The 21465-nt window shown below is 41.6% G+C and overlaps 1 protein-coding gene across 2 annotated transcripts; it reads right to left on the minus strand.

Annotated features, from left to right (window-relative positions):
• Nucleotides 1-576: 576 nt before the first annotated feature.
• Nucleotides 577-19801, minus strand: LOC109772340 (putative callose synthase 8). 2 transcript variants are annotated; one of them, XM_020331024.4, is made up of 41 exons: nucleotides 19447-19801; nucleotides 18341-18441; nucleotides 18038-18108; nucleotides 17775-17856; nucleotides 17595-17699; nucleotides 16946-17062; nucleotides 16749-16841; nucleotides 16576-16667; nucleotides 16329-16455; nucleotides 14273-14410; nucleotides 14113-14189; nucleotides 13869-14043; nucleotides 13262-13360; nucleotides 13044-13161; nucleotides 12584-12912; nucleotides 12271-12323; nucleotides 12132-12192; nucleotides 11752-11833; nucleotides 11586-11635; nucleotides 11422-11508; nucleotides 11209-11343; nucleotides 11036-11133; nucleotides 10876-10960; nucleotides 10015-10175; nucleotides 9776-9899; nucleotides 7284-7378; nucleotides 7052-7199; nucleotides 6816-6967; nucleotides 5609-5715; nucleotides 5410-5508; nucleotides 5246-5314; nucleotides 4844-5030; nucleotides 4646-4757; nucleotides 4283-4402; nucleotides 4093-4208; nucleotides 3937-4020; nucleotides 3631-3743; nucleotides 3321-3550; nucleotides 1508-2350; nucleotides 1234-1419; nucleotides 577-1155 (listed from the first exon to the last, which is right to left on the minus strand). In XM_020331024.4, exons 1-41 carry the CDS (start codon nucleotides 19715-19717, stop codon nucleotides 925-927), a joined length of 5823 nt encoding a protein of 1940 aa, XP_020186613.1. In that variant the 5' UTR covers nucleotides 19718-19801; the 3' UTR covers nucleotides 577-924. The 2 variants fall into 2 exon arrangements, with proteins under 2 accessions (XP_020186613.1, XP_020186612.1); XM_020331023.4 differs by having other exon boundaries at nucleotides 13262-13387.
• Nucleotides 19802-21465: the final 1664 nt, after the last annotated feature.

Here is a 21465-nt window from a genome sequence, read left to right on the forward strand (position 1 = left end):
ATGCATATGGTCCCATAACTTTACATATGGCATCACCTCATTGATAGCAAGACCACCGGTAGCTACCCAAAGCGGTAAAAATGACTTTGCGTGCATGCAACACATTGGATGAACATGCTTGTAGATTAGGGTGGAGGACTACAAAATAAATTTTGCAGAAGAATGAGGTATTTTTTGCAAACTTTTAGTAGATCCTACGGCATCTCACCTCTCTCGCGTGTTGATCACATAAACACAGGGTCTTTTGCCATAAAAAACAGTCCAGCTAAAACCACCCCTCTGCCAACTCAGCACACCACATATTTCATCTGACATGGCTTCATTTCGGGGTCGATTTGAACCAAAAGTTAGCATGTGAGACAGGTTTAGCATTACAAAATTCTAAGTTGCCAGTTTGTGGGCTATAATGTGAGTACGCAGGACAAGTTAATGTACCGCAAGTGCATTTCACTTGAAACTAAGAACGTTGCTCCTAGAAACTTGTCAATGGACACACATAAACAGCTAACACTTCACTTTTCTAAGAAATAGACCCATTTTTGCAAAAGAAAAAGATAAGTAAAAAAGGGACCCATGTTCCTCTAATATATACTCCCTCCGTCGCTCTTATATTATGGGACGCAAGGAGTATTTATTATATAATCTAACATGATTTGTCCAACAGCAATAGTACAACAGTTCCACTTTTTCCAAAAAACCAAAAAGTACAACGCTTTCGTATTACATGAATGGTACTGAGGATACAACGTAAGTTTACATCAAAACTGAGCTGTTAGATTGGTCAACGACATGGACCAAAGAATGATGTATGATACTGTAATACCACACAATATATTTACACCAGAATACAGAGGCTTATTATCATCCTGACCAACCAATATATCATATTCACAAATCCAGTTCTCATCCGCATGAAACCATCAGTTACCTCCGCTTAGTTTTACCAATGATAAAAGGTTGGATCTGCAGTTGCCGTGAAAACGCTCTATTGAAAAGAACCCGAGTTTGGATAGCCGAGATAATAGGCATCCATGCTAGTACAGCAATTGGAAAAAATAGCAGTGTACCCATCCCGTAGTCATAAGCGTGAGCAATGACCTGAATAGGCTCCCATATTGCATAGTATTCTATTTTTGGCCTCAAAACCTGAACAATCTGTGCAGTAAGGAGGGAATTAGGGCAGTTGTGGAAAAGAATGTTGAACAATTGGTAGAGTGCCCTATTGATACTTACAAGGAGGAGGCCCCAACCAGTTGGAATGAATGCAAGGCAACAGACGATCAAGTCCATGATGGATAGTTTGCACAGGCAAGATAGAAGGATAAAGGAAGTCACCACTGCCAGGAATGTCAACAACTTTATGAACCTGAAGATGAGTTGGTGCTTTGAGCTTAACTGACGACTAGCACAATTAACAAGCTGCAGAAATTTCAGAAAAAAAAAAATCAGTATAACGATGAAGTATCACAGTTGCCGAAAACAAAGACATTCAAGACGAAGCATATACCTTGACAAGCCCAACAATGGAAATTATCACAACCCAAGAAAGCAAGTACACAAGAAAATTCTTGTTATCATGAGATATCTTGAGATGATAGACAAGTCCATACTGATAAACAAAGAACCGCAAACAGAGCAATACTTCAATAATCCTAGAACTCAGCACCGAGTAACGGAGATGTGCATTCTCAGCATTCCACCATGACTCCCAACTCTTTTCTGGTTGCACACCTATTCCCCCTTGGTTCATCATCCATCTATTCCAATCTGACCAGTCGTCAACAATCTTGTGCCAAGCAAAACCAGCTGGATTGAAAAGAAAAGGTGCGAATAGCCAAGTCATTGCCATAAACCATGTTGAATATGTGACCATCACATGAAACTTCCCATCGGATTTCCTAAATAGGTGATAGATTATCAAAAGGAAGATCAGCTCAAATGCTTTGACAAAGTGACTCCGAGAGTACAACTGATAGTTTTCTGTAAAGCTCGCATGAAAAACTACAAATTTACGCCCCGTTGGTCGATATTTAGCGCCACCATGAAGAATGGTACGTCCATAATAGTGAGCTTTCGTTCCAAGAGAGAATGTGAAAAAAACTGAAGCAACCTGCAGTTGCATGAGGATGAAGTCACTCAAAGCTGCTCTGAAACCCTTCTCCAACCCTAACTCCATCACCATAGGTAATCCTGTGAGCAGTCCCAACTGAAGAAAAGATTGAGATGCAAGGGCTGTTTCTAAGGACTTCATATTCTGGTGATGAGCTTTAATCAACAGAGCACTCTGTAATCCACTGAGAACCAAGTATAGTTGTCCATATAGGAAAACATAAACACCTACAACTGATATCTGTACAAGATATGGATCCATTGAAACAATAAGAATTATTGTTGGTGATAAGCTCAAAGATCATATTGACAAAAAATATTATATGCAAGGAGTCACTTAAAAATGCGTATGTAAAGAGAAATATAAAGTATTAGTATTCTGATGGGCCACGTGGATCATTGTTACAATTATAAGCATATAAAAGTCATACGATTAACCTACAAAATTTCAATGAGTGACTTTTCTGACCTGTACAGAGGGAGTAATGTTTTTCATATTAAAAATCTAACATTAGTAAACAAATTATGTAAAGATTGTAGCAAAGTGAATAGTTTAAAATTCAGGTTTGAACCTCCTAATTTACTTCAAGTACAATTTGCCCTATACGACGCTGGATTGGTCCATCAGCATTTGTTTTGAGAAATAGTATGTTTGGTTATCCAATGATATATGTGGCATGAAGCAATTCTGCATCGTGTATTTGTTCCAGGGCTTCCTAGTTCCTAAATGGTGAAACTTAAAAACCTGGTTGGAACGAGGATAATCAACATAAAACAGACTATTGGTATATCTCTGGAAAAAGAAAAGCGAAGTTTGGTCTGGCCAATAATGACTAAATCAATCTTGAAAGCAGTTCACTTTAAACTACCAAATTTCCAAAGATCGAGCCGGCAGGTCTTAGGAGAAACATTGATTATACTGGAACCCATGAACTTCACTTAGATAAACATCTTTTACATTCTATGTAAGATTTGAACCAAAGATTGTCAGCTAAAAGATAAGGTGTTAAATGGCAGGAAGAAAAATTCTTTTCTCTGCTACTGATGATTTTTTCATCTTTCTTTTCACATTTTTTTGTAGTTTCTCAGGAATTGCCACACATTATGTTCTAACTGCAATGCTTCTGGGCATTATAGTGTACACGTGGAAACAAACATGCAAGCATGCACGTCGAGCAGGGGGGGGGGGGGGGGGGGGGGGGAGAGCATACTAGGCTGTTGAAGTAAAATCCCACTGTTGTGAAATAGCATGAAAGCATCCTGAAAAAATCGAATCGCCGCGCTAGACGATAGATATCACGGCTAAGTGTTTGTTCACTATTGCCATTTGCAACTTTAGCTTCAAATTTCGATATCTGATTAAGTCCAACATCACGCCCTTTGCCAACTTGAATGTACTCGTTGTAAGTTATATGTCCACGACGCAAAATGGAATTATACCCTGTAAAGTTAATATTAAATATGAAACTCCTTTGAAAATGGCATGACAAATTTAGTTTTTGAAGGAAAATATTAACTTACCAGCAAATACGTCCTCACTTAAGTTTATAGTTTTAGATGCTTTGCTTATGCCGCCCCTTGTTAAATGAAACATCCGATCAAAAATGTCTGGATGGCCATAGTGAAACCGTACCCTGCAACCGTGGAAAAGATGATTTGGACAAAAAATAGTGTTTATAGAATGGACATACACAATACACTCAATCCTTTAGAAAAAATACATATATCTAACCTAAATTTTAGCACGGATAAAAACTTAGCGCATAAGGAATGGGTTCATCGCATCATTGCTAACACTATAAGATCAAATAAGAAGCGTGTTCTCACCTAAGGGGGTCAGCAAGGAATCTCTGTCCAATTGTGACGAAGCTTGTCTCTTGGTATGACATGAATCCAGCAAGTGATGAAACACTGCACAACAATAATCTCATATTATCCAAAAGACATTGTATGTTTGAAAGCCATGTCAGAAAAACTACAGACCTTCCTGTGAAAATATGCTCTCTAAGCCCGAGGATGGTTGGAGTTTGGTCCCTAGGATGTCTAACAAACTCTTGAAGTACATTTCTCATTTTGTAAGCTTCTTCCAAATAATTGTCCTGATAGCACCGAAATTAGTGGAAAGAAAGTATTTTATGGAGACAAACTATAGAAAAAATGTCCAGTTCATTACCTGATTCATGTCAATCGTTTGTAGGGCCTCTCCACGGGTGAATATAATTGCATGGTTTTGATTTTCAGGCTTCCCTTCTCCAATGATGGGTGGGCCAGGCAGCTTTATACGGTAAATCTCCTATGTAAATAATCAACAAGCAAGAGCATTTGAGGAACTGGATAAAAATAATCGTATATTTCTATGAGAAAGTATATTAATAGTTATGCACGTTATGCTTAACAAAAGATAGTTGACAGACAAAAAATTGTAGGAAAAAAATAACTGATAAAATTGAAAAGATGATCAATACAAAATATTTAGAGGCTTAGATCTAAAACAATACAAATTTTTCTGCTTTGATTCTTAAGCTAAGATTATTACCTGGTCTAAGTTATTTTCTGCTTTTATTAAAACAGAGGAATAGACCTTATGAGGCATATTGTCTACTATAATTTCCTTCTCTTCAATGTAGGCAACACGAAGAGCTGGATACCTTCATTGAGCACGCAAGAAGTAGAAATATCAGCACAATTCTAGAGATAATAATTACTCTACAGGTTTATATTTTTCAAACCATACCTTGCCATCAGATCAATAATATCTTGAGCATGCGCATCACCATTAGATTTCTGTTCCCCAAACTTTTGACATGAGATGACATATGAAAATTTCATATCCGCGAGGGCATCTAATTCAGTTGATAATGATTGGTGAATGTTTCTCTTATTTTGTTCTCGCTCTGTCCCCACGGGTCCTTTATATAACTCTGCTCATTTAAAAGGATTAAGTTTTGGAAGCATACCAGTTTTCAAATAAATATGAAAACAAGAACGGCAAAATCATCACAGTTATCTGATAACAATCTGATCAAACTTCAGATGCTAGCTGATCTAAAGTTCCACTCATTTTGGAAATCGAGCAACAAAATTTAATGATGAGAGGTTGGAAAGAGTAAGATAAGCTGTAAGTTTCTATGCGCACCTTGGTCATTTGTCCTGTCTAAAAAAGCTTGTAGTCTCAATGCCTTTCTGTAATACATCATTCCCCTAACTAGATAGTACACAATAGAGAGAGTCAGACAGCCTGTAGGTGGGGACTTCAGTGATAGTTTACAAAGAAAAAAAGAGAATAATACTCCATATTACCGGTTCGACTTAGTGTTTGACCACGGAAAGAAGCCCAGTATCTGATGTCTTCACTTTTTACATTTGTACCAAGCCTTTCCAAGAAATTTGTCCATTCATCTAAAAAATGAGAATGTGGAGTCTTAGTAACAAAATATAACTAACAAAAGCAATTGCAACAAAAAATGGGTGAAAATAGAAATATGGAACATAAAGTGACCTGGATATATCTTCTGCATGTAGGAAAGGATGGATGCTTCATCTTGATCTGAATGAAGCTCTTCATCTGAAAACTTTACTTCCTCCATGAAGTAGGGAGTTACTATGCTGAACAAATTACATGATGTCAGGATGCCATCAGATGTTCACTATATTTGATTTGTTCTGTGATTGATATGGACAAGAATTTCCAAAACAAAGAACAATTACAGTTGACAACATAACTCGCCTATATTGATGTAAATGCTCCTACTGGTAAGTGGTCATGATCTTATTGGTGGGATTTACTTGAAAAACATAAAGTCCCAAAAAAATTCAGAGCTCACAATATTCTGTGGCTTTTGGTTCTATTTGAATGCTGCACTGAAGTTCTCATCTTTTACAAAGGAATTATGGCCAATTGATGGAGACAACAGTATATGATACCGCCAGGCAGCTACTTCTACAGTTGATAAAAGCATCCATGTTTCAGGTATCACATTTCTCTCAAAACAAACAATGTTTGCATATGTTTTCTTGCTTTTTCCACACACAAAAACCTAAACAATTTTACATCTCTATATGCATTGACAGAACAAAAAAGTTATATATGGACATGCCTAAGACTAGGCAATACCTCCACACACTCCACTTTGGTTTAACCCCCTGGCAATAAAGGGTGAGCCCACCGAGCCTGCTGCCGCCCAAGTTTTGTCCTCAGTTTTGCTCAATTACTGATGAGGTGGTCCACATCCATCCACTCGCCCTCAAAGTTGCATGTGTTACGGTGTATGCACCCTCTCTAAAACATTACCCCTATTTTTTGCAAGTTTACCTTCTGCATTCATACTCTTTGCATACTTGTATAGTTGCATAGGACCATTCAACCTTCCCCCCCACCCCCCACCCCCCGCGGGGCACGCTCTCTGTGGTCCATTAATTGAACTCAATTCTATACCTCAACGCCCCTTCTCACGTGTTGCTCAATGAGGCCTAAAATGTTTATTTAAATTGTGAAAGCTGAGACCAGTTTCATGCGCCAATCAGTACAACCAAAAGTCCAAACTTAGAAGAAGGTTGGGCAATCCACATATACTTCAACACCTTTTAGTGACGATTTTACAAATACCTTCCCTCAGCCACAAATTAGATCATAGAACTCATTGACTAATATTATCAAAATTAACCTGAAATAAGTTTTAACAGAATTTGAAAAGCACAAGTATTACCTAAATGACAACATACTGCGTACTTTGGGAGCAGCTGGCATATCCATGAAAAGAGAAGTAGCAAAAAATGAAATGCGTCGGCGAGCCTCTGAATTTGATGGCACTTCTGCAGCCTTCTCTTTTGTATTAAGTAGTAGGTAGAGACGTTTAACCTGAATATGCCAAATCATCTCATCATTCAGAGAGTTACTACCATTCCTGCACTCTGTCTTAGCTAATGAAGGATTATGTCAGACCTGCTCTTTGAGTGGACCACTGGCAGGAAATGGAAAGCGAATTTTTGATATTGAGCTGATCGACGCAAAGAGCTCTGGTTTGTAGTAATCGAATGCTCCATCGTTATCAGATATCAGTGTCTCAGAATAATTTATCTGATCCAATACACTGTTGAAAGAGGAGACTGTTATCTAACCACAAAACAAAGGATGTAAAAGCATAGAATGATCACATATATTATGTTATTGTTACCTCTGAGCATCCACAAGCATATCTTGGATCAGGGTATCAATGATATCTTGGAGTAAAATTGTCACCTCATATTGAAGGCCTTGTTTGTTTGAATACTGGGTAACCATTAGGCATAAATTTCACTACATGTGCTGACATAATAGGATTCAAAAATCAAAATATAAGAAGGCCATATACACTCTACCAGAGAAATAGGCTGTCACTCAAATTTGTTGCTAACCCTACAAGCACCCCCTCCGACCCTATGAAAACTAAAATTAGTCTGTCAGCTCCACCCACTGTAATACCTCGTCATCCCCTATGATAGAACTGCTATGCGTTGTATGCTAGTAAGTAACAGAGGATACAAACTGCACGTTGAACGGCAATCAGTGTCTTCAAGAAGAATGATGGTGCGGTTTTAAAGTCTTAAGGGGTTTGGCTAGTTCATCTTATTCCAGAAAACAATTTACCGAAAAAGGCTTCCGCCCCGCTTTATATATAAAGCAAAAATCAACATCACCCGGTACAAACGCACGCCACCAACACACACACACACCCAAGGCAGGATACATAGGCGCTGAGCGCAGCAACACCACTCCTAGCACTACCACCACGAAGAGATGAAGCCGCATACGACGAACCGTGGACTCCAAGGCGGCGCCTTCAGGAAGGATACGACACCAGAGCGCCGCCACCGCCCGATCCGAGGATCAGAGTTTCCCCTGGAGCCGCGACGACGCCTTCAAGAAGGGAACAACTTTGCCGCCGCCGGTCCGTTAGAAGATAGAACATGTTTTCACCCCGGCCAACACTCACCGCCACCGAACGCCACACCCCAGCTACCACACCGCCCACAAGGCCATGGCCACCGGGCAGCACCAGGCCACGGGCTCTGCCCAAGAGCACCGCGCTACCGCCACCAGGGGCGCCGCCCCGGCACCCAAGATCTTGACACCACCTCACCCGAGACACGCCGCTACCCCAACCAAAGAGACAAGCAGAAAGGTCCCACCTTTCACACCCCTGGGCGACCCCCAACGTCGAGACCCAATAGGCCGGCTAGCACTGGCATCCATCGACCCGTCCTGCAGCCCCGAGTGCGAGACGAGCTCGGTCCTGCAACACCGTGAGGAGGATGAGGTTAGTCCTGCTGCACCATGCGCGAGACGAGCTCGGTCCTGTTGCACCGGGCGCGAGACGAGCGATGGACCGCAGCTGGGAGAGGGCCAGCCCTTCGATGGAAGTAGCGCCCGGCGACGAGGAGATGGGTCGAAGGTCGAAACGGTCCGACCGCAGACGAGCCGACACCAAAGAAGCCGGCCGCCCCAGGCCGATCCGCCGAGCCACCGTGAAGCCGCCACGACACCGGGAGGCCACCGCCGCCGGACCTCCCCACACCGCCGCCCACGGCGGGAGCAACGGCCACGACCAGCCGCTGCCCTACCCGCGTCGTCCGACGAGCTCTGAGCGCCGGAGCCGCCGAGCACGCACCACCGCTACCACGCGCCGCCGGCCGACCCCCATCGCTAGATCCATCCGGATCCAACAGGAGTCCGTCCGCGCGCCACCTCCCGAGATGGGAGCGTCGCAACCGCCCTGCCGCGCGTGGAATCCAGGACGCCGGCGCGCCACCACCAGCCGGCCACCGCGCCGCCCCGCGAGACTGCCCTCGCGTCGCTGAGCCCCGCGGCCGCCCGGCGCCGCCACTCGAGGGAGCCGCCCCGCGCCGGCGCCCCATGAGCAGAGGGGGAAGAAGGGCCCCGCCGCCGCCGCCGCTTGCACCCGGTTTCGCCCGACAGCGCTCGCCGGCGGCGGCGGGGAGGAGGGGAAGGAGGCGGGGTCGAAGGGGGAGGCGGCTAGGCCCCCCCACCCCACCCCCCGGCGCGCGCGGGCGCGTTGCGTGAGGGGAGGGAGCCAGAAAACAATTTCAGTGCCATACTCTTGCCAACGAACAAACTTAACATTCAAACAGATAAAGATTAAAAAACCTACCCCAGGTCTATGTTTTTCCTTCCTCATGATGTTAGGTTTTCGTAGTTTCTGTTGATCGTTGTAATTATGGCACTATCATTTGGGATGACTTTCTTCTAATATAAATGGCATCCGCCTGCGTGTTCGAGAAAAAAAAACTACCCCTAATTAACGAAGTTAAGAAATCTCAGCCAGTCCTGGGTTGCTGCCGGCTCTCTGTTGCACCATTTCATGGGCCACCAAAGCAATGCACACGAAAACAAGTATAGTTATCCATTTCCTGAACTCTGGGAAGAAACTCCTTCCTAGTTCCCATCGGTATTCCTGCAAACTAATTCTGTAATTCTAGCCATCTCTGCCATTACCCTTATAACCTTTTAGTCCTCACCAACAACCAATGTGCCAAAAAGGCGCAATGAAAGTATCCTCTAATTACAGATCACAGTAAAAAAAACGATTTGAGGTTGATGTGTTACAGTAAAACGGTGAAGTGTAGAACATAAAGGGAAAGAGACAAATAATACTAGTGAAGTGATTACCAAAATCTCAGCCAGCCGTTCAAATTTGTCAACCAGCAAAGGCAAGTGATCCATCTTAAAATCTACCAATAAACTTGAGTTCTGAATACTCTTTTTTATTTCGGCAAATATGACAGCTATTACCCTGAATAGAATCTGTCAAACATCATCATAATATTCACGGGAACATGTACGACCAAAGCATTGCAAACATGAGAGAAAATGTAGTAAAATTGGTAATGTTGAAGTAAAATGATTACCTCTTCTCCACATCACCAATAACGAGAAATCTGAAAATACTTTTTGTCAATTCATAGAAATCGTTGATCGCACAAAACATGTAGTTATCCTTCTTAATTCTCTGGAAGAGCTGTGCACTATTTCCAGTAAAATTTGCTGCCATATCAACTGCTGTTGAAAACTGTCACGGAAGGAAGACAAGCATAACATTATACAAAGTTCTATGACACATTTTATAGATAGACAGAATACAGATGTAAGCCTGAGCGCAGAATAACATATTTTGCACTCCGGCTAGCACGAGTGAGCCAGGCTAGCCAACTAAACCCACCCTCCACGTGCGTTCTTGTTCTAGCCAGGAGAACTAACCCATCCACTGGGAATCCGCTCTTAATTGTGATAGTATATGTAGTAAACTAGTAACTTGTAGTAAAAATCAAGCAATATATGGTTACAAAAAAATGTTTGTAGTAAAAGTAAAACTCAAACAATATGTAGTAAAAAAATTGTAGTAAAACTCCAACATTATTTAGTAAAATAATTAATTTGTAGTGAAAATCAAGATATGTAGTCCAAATGATATTAAGCTGTACAAATCTTGTAATCAACACCAGTTAATAATTACTTCGCGATTTTCTATTATTTTTTCCAGACCGTGAAATAAAGAGTTTTACTAGATAGAAACACTTCTACTATTAGTTCCATGCAATTTACAATCAAATTATGGCTCGGAGTGCACCGTAGAAGACTTTGCCACTTGTACTACATGGCACTAGTCTTTTGCGGTCAAGCCTAGAGAAATGCTACATATTTCCAAAGTAGTGTAGATTGTATTGCACTGAAATCATGGTCTGTCATGTATAAATAACAGTTCCATATACCTTTTTGGCAACTAAAAACAAGGGCCAGCGAATAGAACCAGAACGATACTCTAGTGACATGGGCATTGTCATCAAATCCATCTCTCTGCAAAACCAATGAAATATGAAGGAGAAAGTAATCTGATGAAGCTTATGTCGCACTGGAATAACCAGAACGTACCTATTGCTTATTAAATCCTCTGAGCGGAAGCTATTTATTATCTGGTTCCAAACCAGAGCGAATTTTGTTGGGTCATGTCTTTCAGATTTACCCAAATCCTGAAAACAGTGTAATCTTAGAAATAATAATAAGAAAAGCACCTTCAAGGTAAAGTGGACATGATCAGATTCAACCTTAAATATTTTCTTTTCCAAGAAACTAGGCAATATCCCTTTTTTCTCTTTTGGACTTGAGCGAGGAACAAGGCAGGCATTGAACACTTCTGGTAAGGTACAGAACCGACTTCTAACCATTCCCATTGTGCGAATCTAGGAGTAAGTATAAGAAATAAGAATCTGTAAACATCTGAAATAAACAGTCAAGAGTTTAGTGGCGCTTCACCTCACCTCACCGAGATGATGAACGATACCACACATTCCACCGAAAATGGTACAGAATACAGAATACCAAATTTGTGTGTCCATAAAATAGACCTGATGAAAATGCAACGAAATTAATTAGTTTATGAGCCATATGCAAATTAAATACTTGAGTTCATATGAGTTCTTACAAGAATTATAGGGGCCCATACAGCAAGAATTGCGCCAGCATTGCTCTTGACTGGAACAAAACAGATAGAATCGTCACTCTGTGTTCAGTGTTCATTATCAAACTCAGTACCCTATTGAGTAAAAAGGATGATTAATGGACAAGGGAAGATGAGATATGGGGAAGACCTTGTGGAAAGAATTCATGCCACTCATATATATTCACATTGACCCTCATGATTTCTTTCGTAGGTTCCACAAGAGGCTTAATCTGCTCAAGTTGTATTCAGAAAAAAAATGTAGTAGGAGGAGAGGTCACACAAAATAAATGTAGATATAAGAAACTAAGGCGTGCTTAAAAGAATAACAAACACTCAAACAGAACTTCTCATGGTGTTACTATGTTCTATCATTAACATAACCTAAGACCATCGTACATACATTATAAATTGTAACTGAGTTGGACCTGCATACATGCATTTTCACTGATTTGAATAAATCTTGAGTTGCATTGCGTTGCATAATAAAAATAAAAGGTGTGTAGATTCTATACTGATAGATATTCTTACCTCGAAGTAGTAGCTGAATATAAATTTACTTGATAAAAGAACCGTCCAAAATGATGTATACCTGTTGAAACACAGAAAGAATATTTAGCTCACATCAAATGGCCACCAAAGTATGTGAATAATAATACACATATTTTACTTTAGTAAAGGTACTTGGCCTTCATGCATTCCTCTTCCAACATATGACGGGGCCTACACACATCATTGGCAATATATCAGTACTTCATTAAGGTATAATGCCTATGCACGAGATCTGTAAGTCATGGTGCAGTACAAAGAGCTGATTAACAGCTCTATAGAAGGAAAAATATATTTTTTGGAAATTTAGGTTGACTCAAATGTTGGAAAATAAGATAGCATAACAATGTATTCCACTGAGATCAATTTCTGATATTAACTACAAAACGTAAACAAAAACAAGTTCTACTCTTGAGCAAGGTAAAAGATCATACCTGGCACCACCAGGACAATATATTGCAAATTCGCCAGGTAGATGTCTCTATATAGCTGCTTACAGCTGGAACGAAAAAGAGTGCCATCCCAATCACGTTGCCTGTCAGGTAAAATGCCACAGCCACCATATACTTTGACAGGCAGAACATTCCCAAAAAGTTTTTAGGACGTCTAGCAGAACAAGCCTTGTAATTTTGAGAACTGGAATAAAATATGGGCAGAATGATCGCCCATGTAACCGCAAGAGAGAGTTTTATGACAAATCTTAGTTTCTGGCTAGATCTCATTGTTCCCCTGGTTCTCCATGAAAATAAAATATCAAGGACCACTGCACAGAAACAATTAGACACATCACTGAAGAATGAAGACGGAACAATAGGAAGAAAGTTACATCAATGTGTTAGTACTAATTCGTCAGAATTTATGGTATAGATATGCACAAGAAAATTCCAAATTAACCTTGAAGAACTCGAAGTACTGCATTGGTTATGAAAATACTCAGAATATCCTCAAAAAAGATTGGATCTAGTAACTGAAGAGGGCTTTCCAATCCATGCCATGCTATTATTATCAGAATCTGGAAAGAGAACATATGAGAAAATGGGTCAAAAGATCTGGCAGTGATTAAACAATATATAAAATGTATCACTCCCCAACCATTAATGTAAGAACTAAACCTGAAGCCCAAGCACAAGGAGTGTCCACAGCCTATCAAAGCTTCTGAAGATATGCCAAAAGGAACGGACCTCAACAAAATTTGTCTTTCCCAACCACCTCTGCTGAGATGTCACACTTATAGTTTGCTATATGCAATAGCAGGAAAATGGAGAACAAGAGCACATGTAAACAACTATTCAAAAATGAATGTACTGAAACATGCACATTTCTGTTAGTTGTGAATGTACATGAAAAGCTTAAATTGCATTATGATAAATAATAATAATGTGGCAAGTTATTATAAAACACAAGCTTAGGGAACATGGCTGTTCAGAATGTTAAGTTAAGTTACATGGAACGTTGTTTCTACATTATTACCACATGAAACTAAAAAACATAGAGTAGATGTTTCATTTCTGAAGGCAAAATATAAAATTGACTTTAAGCACTGAATTTGGCTACTTCCTTATATTCTCAATACAGATGAATGGGAATACAAAATTGCTTCCCATAAAAAAAACTGCAAGATTGCTTTACTCGGAACTGAATACGTAAACAAAAAAAGTTAGGTATATGATACAAATAGTATACCATATTGTGGAATGGCCTTGTTCTGATAGTTACTACCTGTTGTGATTGGTCAGGTACTTCTGAATCAACAATGTTTTGTGCTGAGGAGGATCCACGAGGCAATTGGGAATTTTGTATCTTAGTTTCATGAGACATTTTATTCTTAGTCGATGTGAAAAAGAAGTCGTTGTTGAGACGCATGGGCCAGCCAAGTTTGAAGCAGTCTGCAGACCTGCATCTTTACATATTTAGTACTGCGTCTGAGTACCAAAGGCAAACCCAACAAAACGTGGTATCTGACCAGAAAAATTCGTTGAGGTCATCATAGTTTCTCCATGTTGAGTGATCAGATACTCCATTTTTGTTCTTTAGAGCTTCCTTCATTACAAAAAAAATACTGCCATCATTATAACTTCCAAAGCTGTGCTAAGTCTAATTGCTGAAAAGTAGGGATGTCCAACCGCATATATCTCGTTGTATATTGGTGCCACTACTTTATTAAGAAATGATTCGTCTTCTCCGCCATATGCAGGTCTGACCTTTTCTCCAGTAATTAAGCTTACAGCTCCAGAAAGCACTCCATATAGCTCGTATGACATCTGAAGCAACAAGTGGTTATCTTTTGTCGCAAATGTGGACTTAACTTTGTGGCAAAGTCTTCAGCACAAAAATACAGAAACTACTTAGAAGCAAGAATTGCTTTTAAGCAAAAATAGTCCTCAAATAGTGACAGTAGATTTGTTTTTCTAATTAAAAACATGCATAACACTTGCTTAAACTCCTTTCTGCAAGAATCTTATCTGGGAAAGGAAAAGCTAACCACAGATTAAGAGTTTGCTAGGGGAACTCGTAATTCAATTCGAAGCAGTACAAAATAAAACAACAACCCAGCTAAATCTAAAACCTTTTAGATGTGATGGTTGATTATGAAACAGCAAAAGAAAAGGACCACAGAGACTCTCTGACAGCATGATACCCTGATGAGAGATAGCGGGGAGGAGAGATGTAGAGTAGAGACTCGCCACTGGTAATTCAAGCAGGTAACTCTGGCCATTCTCTCTTATTTAAGGTATTAGGATCTGCTTCAGTACCCCCCCCCCCCCTAACGCAATCAACGGTGGAGATTAAAACATACCTTTTCAAGTGAAAGGGTATAATGGTCTAGTAATTATATAATTACTTAAGAAAAGAATTCATCCTGCAGTTCCGAAAGAAAAAAATCCATCCGTTGGCTCAAGTTTTTCATGGACTGACATCTCATCATCTCCTTCTCATCGTCGAGATGGCATGCATAGCACTTGGATGCTCCAGCAGGTAGCAGCCTATCATGTACATCCGGCCATCCGTTGGATTGTGCACGGCTTTCATAAGAAGTTAGAGCAGTGGGTCAAGCAGGCACACGGACACGGACAACAGTGAAGCCGCTGCAACCACGCCGTTAAGAACGCACATGGTATTGATTAAGCGGATGAGCCCTGAATACTTCGGCTGTAGTTGTGGTGCGAACAGCGGAACCAGTTCGTGTGTGGATCGATCAATGGACTGCACAAACATGCCTTCAGCCTGCCCATCCCGAATAGATGCAGGAGCAGCCCCAGCCCGTCATCGCTATCCCGGGCAGCCGGACGGCCGCAGCAGTGCTAGCGGAATGAGCAGCGTATTCCCTTTTTTCATAGGCAGGGATGAGCTGACGCAGTTTAATCATGATTAGCGCTAATTAATAGCAAAAGAAAAAAAATTGCCCTTTTATATTTTTGAAAGGGGGATGTACTGATCATTCTATTTTTGCGAGGAATGTCACTTTAAAATATTTTGTCCTGCTAATTAAAGCAATAACTTTGGCCACTTCCCACTGAAACAGATAGTATTTCTTTTTTACACAATCTAATGTTCTTTTAGTTAGAATGTATTTACAAGCGTATTTGCAAAAGTCTGCGCTTGAAAGATCACATTGCACCATACAAAAAACACGAGCAAGGTAGCCTTACAATATAAATGCACTCGATCTTCGATCTTTCCTTTTTTTCCTAAAATGCACATGTGACCATATTTATGCACACAAATTTGCAGGTGCACATGAACCAACATATCCTACTAGGAAGATGGGTTTGAACCTGTGTTGCTTGGTAGGAAAACCATCTACCATTTATCTTGTCAACTTAGAATATAGTTCAGAAAAGAAAACAAGCACTAAAAACATCCAAACACTTGGCACATGCCTGCTAATTCTATAAGCATGGCTATTGTTATTGTTATTGTTGTTCTCGTCTGTTGTCAACAACAAATGTGTAAGAACTACTCCTAATAATAGTATTATTATAAAAAGATTCTTCTGGCAGAAGCATTTACATGGTAGATTTTACTACCAAGCAATGAAAATTTATATGACCGATATAAACCAATAAACATATATCAAATGTTCAGAGATGATTTCAAGAAAAAACTAAATTTAGTTATAGTTTGAACTATTAATGCAGTGAGAGCAATGGAGAGATGAAGGACTAATAGTTTGCATACATGATGAAAGATGTAGCATAAGCATTCTGGCATAAGTCTTAAATTTGATGCTTCTCCCCATATAAGAAGATAAAGAGATATGTACAGAAGTTTATGCTGCTGAATTTCCTGCTTCACAGAGGGCAACCTGCAGGTGCAATAAAAAGAGGACCAGTACAAGTGAAAAAACACTTCCTTGAAATTCACTCAAGCTGATGTTCAGTTAGATGCAGTCCAATCTAAAGAAATAAAAACTGCATATATTTACCATATGTTGCTTTTTCTCCCCAAAAATTTGCACCAGGTCAGATAACTCTCAAATGTTTTCGCTAATAATTCCTCTACTGCTCTTTCATCAAGCTAAAAACAGGCATATCAAAATGTTATTCTAATATGTTAACCAGAAGATAGATAAGGCAAACAATATTCTTGTATAAATACCATTGGAGCAGAGGATGACTTTGGATTCAACCGAGCATGCATATTTGCAAGCAAAAGAATGAGATGCTCCCTTTGGTTGGCAACATTCCCTTTCTACACCACCCCCCCCAAAAAAAAAGCAACCCCAATTACTGAGCTGAAATGCAAGAGAAAGCCACTGGTACTAAATCTGATATTTGAACAAATAACTAGCCAACCTGGAATCCGAACCAACTTTGCAGCCATCGAAAAATATCTGTCTGACTTTTTTCACCCTTGACATTAGCCAATGGAAGACTGCGTACATTAAACACCGCAGACACTGCAACTTTGATCTGCACAATAGTATATCATAAGAAATTTTATCTAAATGCAGAATGCAGGCTCAGTAACTAAGTAACAGGCTAAAGGTTATTCATTCCAAAGAAGAATTACTACTCCCTCCGATCCATATTCCTTGCCGCTGCTTTAGTACAACTTTAAAGCATCGACAAGTAATATGGACCGTGGGAGTATCATCTTCTGTCCTATGAGACGTAACATTGGAATTAAATATCCATATTTCAGAAATGAGAAAACAGTTTCTTTATAGCACTAGCCAATTGCTACTATGTTCTGTATCCCAGAAAATTTATCCTGCAATGAGATTGGTCATTGTCTTGGCAAATACCATCTGGTAACTCAGTACAAGTCCTGGCAACAAGGATCTAGTGCCTTTTGTATCATACCAAACATGAAGATATCACGAGTCATTGGCCCTATTAGAAGGCACAATTCTTTTTTTTTTGTACTGTACTTTAATTATCCTTGCACAAATAGTATACCCAGAAGGTATATTTTGAGTTTTGAGTAGAAATATGTCCAAACCTCTTGAAGAAGCATGATTGGTTGCTGACTTGATCTAGGATGAAGTGGAATAATATTGTATCGGAAGCCTGACTTGTCGCCAAAATCTTCACTAGCAACAAGGCTCTGCAAAGTTATGAAAACTTTAACTACATGGCACATCATACATCATAATTATTATTTTGTGAAAGGTATCAGAACCTCCAAGCCAGTCCCGATGAGAACAGCCTTCAAAACTTCTCCCAGGACAGGCATTAGTTGATGTGCATTAGCTTGCTTTTTCCTATAAAATGGCAGAAGAGGATGGAAATCACATTTTGGTTGGGGATAGTGGTTTAGCTGTGGTTCTTAAGAAAGTAGTCTTTTTTAAGATAATGAAAACTTTGATTGCCCCCGGCCTCCGCATCATAACTTTTAAGTAGTCTACAATACAGGTTTGTATCTGAAAAAAAGATCATACTTACTTCTCATAGAATGATTTAATCTCTCGGGCATCATTTCTTTCTTTCCTCTTTGAGAAAGTGCTTTTCTCATCCTGTTTGGAAAGTAAATACAACATAAGCGCATTATTTAACCAATAAATAGTGACTTGTTGCATATATCTTAATGTAACAGAAAGAAAATGTGCATTCATGTTCTGAAACAAGGAATATCTGCTAAGATGTGATATACATTTACAGCATGTATAATATGCTCCAATGTCCAGGATATTTATTTATATTGCATTTATGCAATCCGAATTAAGTTAATTTTCATCATGTACATACCTGCTCCAATCTCTGAAGAAGTGTAGTTTTAAATTGCCGAACACCCCTCCCTGTTGAACGAGGATCCAACATATGAGCCTTTTCAAAGGCGTGAAATCGACCTGTAAAATGATAAAAGTCAACTCTTGTAGATAAAGACCCACTTTGGCTTTCCAACATAGTTCAATGATTATAGTACTTTGTTCTGCATTAGAACAAATTTAGTAATTGACCAAGCAAAATTCACAGTGCTACGAAGAAAGAAAAAAAGGTAGGTTGAGATATTTGACGTTCTTTGCTGGTAATTCCCCATAAGCTCTTCGGTGATGCAATATCACGAGTTATGCCACCTTTTATGCGGCCTGACGCAAATGTTGTACTGCAGCCCAAATTAAGGAATGTTTTTCACTTGCCTGCTGATCAAGCTACCTGTATTTTTAAGGCTTCCAACAACCTACTCTGCTAACGAAGGGAAATAAGCAGAAAGGTAGTACTACTGAAGAAGAATGTTCTCTGTGGAAGAATCTTTGGCTGATTCTAGAACAGACCCTCTAGCCTTTGGAATATAACCAGTTAACATCTGGTCCTAGAACACATTTCTTTTAAATGAAAATGAAAGACAAGAATATTCAAGATTCAAGAATGTGATGTGCTAAGCATGTGAGCTGCCAAGTAGCCCCTCTTCCTTTGAGGAATCTCCAAATTGCCAGATGTAACTAAAATAGCATCGATGTTGCTTAAGCAATGGTGGAAAGCAGCAATGGACGACCAATCACCCGTGAACTCATGATCACCAACCATGAACTTCCAGCAGCAGAGGATATGACAACAAAAGATAGAATACTCCTGAACTGAAACGAGTGGCACCAAAACCACCTCGAATCTCTTGAGGCTGGTTTCGTACTCGCGTTATCCCGAATACAGTCACCGATAGGATCTCAAATGACACACACACTGCACACTTAAACACATCGGCGTTCAACGTCCATCTTGCACCCCAGGTCCTCCCTTAGCTGCCGGCATTTCCTCGAGCACGTCGCGGGCACCAGCGAGCCGCAGTCTACCACCGTCATAAGGTGAAAAGTCCTAGAGAACACTCAAAGGAGAGTTATAGTGGGGGCGCTTACAGAGGTATGCGACGCGCGGGGACTCGGCCTCGATCTGGTTGGCGACGCGCAGGAACGGCCGTATCTCCAGCACGAGCGTCTGCGGGAGCTTCTCGCTGTCGAACTGCAGCGCCGCCGTGACGGCACTGGCGCTGGCGCTCGCCTCCGCGGCGCTCGCGCTGGAGGACGCCGTCATGGGCGGCGGCGGGAGCGGCGGGGGAGGAGGGGGCGCCCGCCACTGCGGCGGCGGCGCGTACCGCAGCGGCTCGATCTCCACGATCTCCGGCTCCATCGCGTGAGGCGTCCGTGCGGAGGAGGCGAGCACTCGGCACTCACCACCATCGCCGCTACTTATCTAAATCCCGCCTTCGCTTTCGCTTTCGTCGTCGCCTTAGCCGCTAAGCTTTATCGCTTTTCCTCCCCCGGGCCGGCGCAGAGGTGGCGGCTTTAGCTTTTTTGGCGATCGCCTCGCCTGCCGCCCGCTTTTGATCTCGGATTTGGTTGGCCCGGCGTCTGTGTGCGTGCACTGGGAGAGGAGCGAGGGAGGGGGAAACGAGTAGTGCGGGAAAAGATGGTGTGGGGGAGGCTTTTTGAACGTTCGGGGGTGGGGTACGCGTTGCAGAAAAAGTGTGGGGGTGTCTAGTGGTAGATTGGCCTCTTTTTTTTTCCTTCGTTTGCTGTCTTTTGCCAGAGAAAAGAATTACATCTGCCTTTGCTTTGGGGCTTTGACGTCCCTCTCTCGGTGGGTAGAGTGCTTTGGAGAGCACTGGCTAAGCAAGAGTGCTAAGCAACACTGTTATGGGCTAAGTGATCTACCTTATCATCGTGAGAAAGAGAGCGATCCCGCGAAGAGGCTTTCGCCCCGCTTTGTGGATAAAATCAATCGACCGAGCGATACAAGGTGTTTGGATTATCCTCTTACAAAGCAGACCAACAAAAACCAGGACGAAGCAAGGCGAGGGCGCAAACAGTGCACAAGGAATACATGATCGGACGCTGCTGGCTTGCCACCGAGCAAAAGCATGGGAGTGACGGAACGACAACCAGAATTGTCTGAAGAAACTGATCAAAAGAGAACTCACGTCTCTTAGATGAAGGAGGGAAAATAAACAAGACCACCAAATGGTGGTGCCGGAGAAGTTTCGCCTCATGATCCACGCCTACTCGCAAACACCATCGCGACCCTACTGGAACATGAATGCTTTGACTACTCCCTTAAGAGGGTAACGACACAACGCACCACATCGCCGAGTCCGACAGAACGGGCATGGGTTTTCACTAGAGAGCCGGCAAGCAAGGAAGGGAAGGCCCACAGAGGCACCCCTAGGAGGGAGGCTACACCCGCATGCATCGCCGATGTCGGCGCCAAAGTGTTGAGATTTGACTAAGTGTCTCCCTCGCCTTGCCGAGGAACCTGGTCACTGAGCCGACCATGATGGGAATCCCGTCGCACTTGGATCTTGGTCTCCACGTCTAGACCAGGCTCAACTACCACCAACGGCAATGCCCTCGCCCTCGATATCCACATAGCCAAGAACCGTTGCCAACACTACTACCACAAGGCTCGCCAAAGAGTTGACTGTGCAACCCACCTTTTGGGGTCGCCACCTCGACATCGAAGACTCGAGCCCCCACGCACCAACAGCCATCACGCCCTGAGACCACGGATGACATCCTATGACCACAAATCAACCTGAGCCACCTGCCTTGAGGGATCATCAATTTAACTGCATTTCTCTTCCTATGATTCTCAATCCCGAGACTCCCGTTGTGATATGGGGCGTATCCCTTGAGTGGGGCGATCTTCACAAATTATAGGAAGAAACGAGGAGGGAAACACAGGGATGAACAAAAAACATGAGATAACTACATAGCTTCCTCGATGGAACACACATCCACTAGTGGACGGGAACCCAAGGCAACACATGCACTTGCAACGTAGAACCACACCACGCAGTTGAAATGGTTTCTCGCAAACACTAAAACACAAGGTAGTCCACAAGTCCTAGGACAAGGAGGCCTTGCACTCCTCGGAGTCTT

This window comes from Aegilops tauschii, chromosome 6 (assembly GCF_002575655.3).
Source record: "Aegilops tauschii subsp. strangulata cultivar AL8/78 chromosome 6, Aet v6.0, whole genome shotgun sequence".
In the NCBI taxonomy this organism is placed as follows: Eukaryota; Viridiplantae; Streptophyta; class Magnoliopsida; order Poales; family Poaceae; genus Aegilops; species Aegilops tauschii.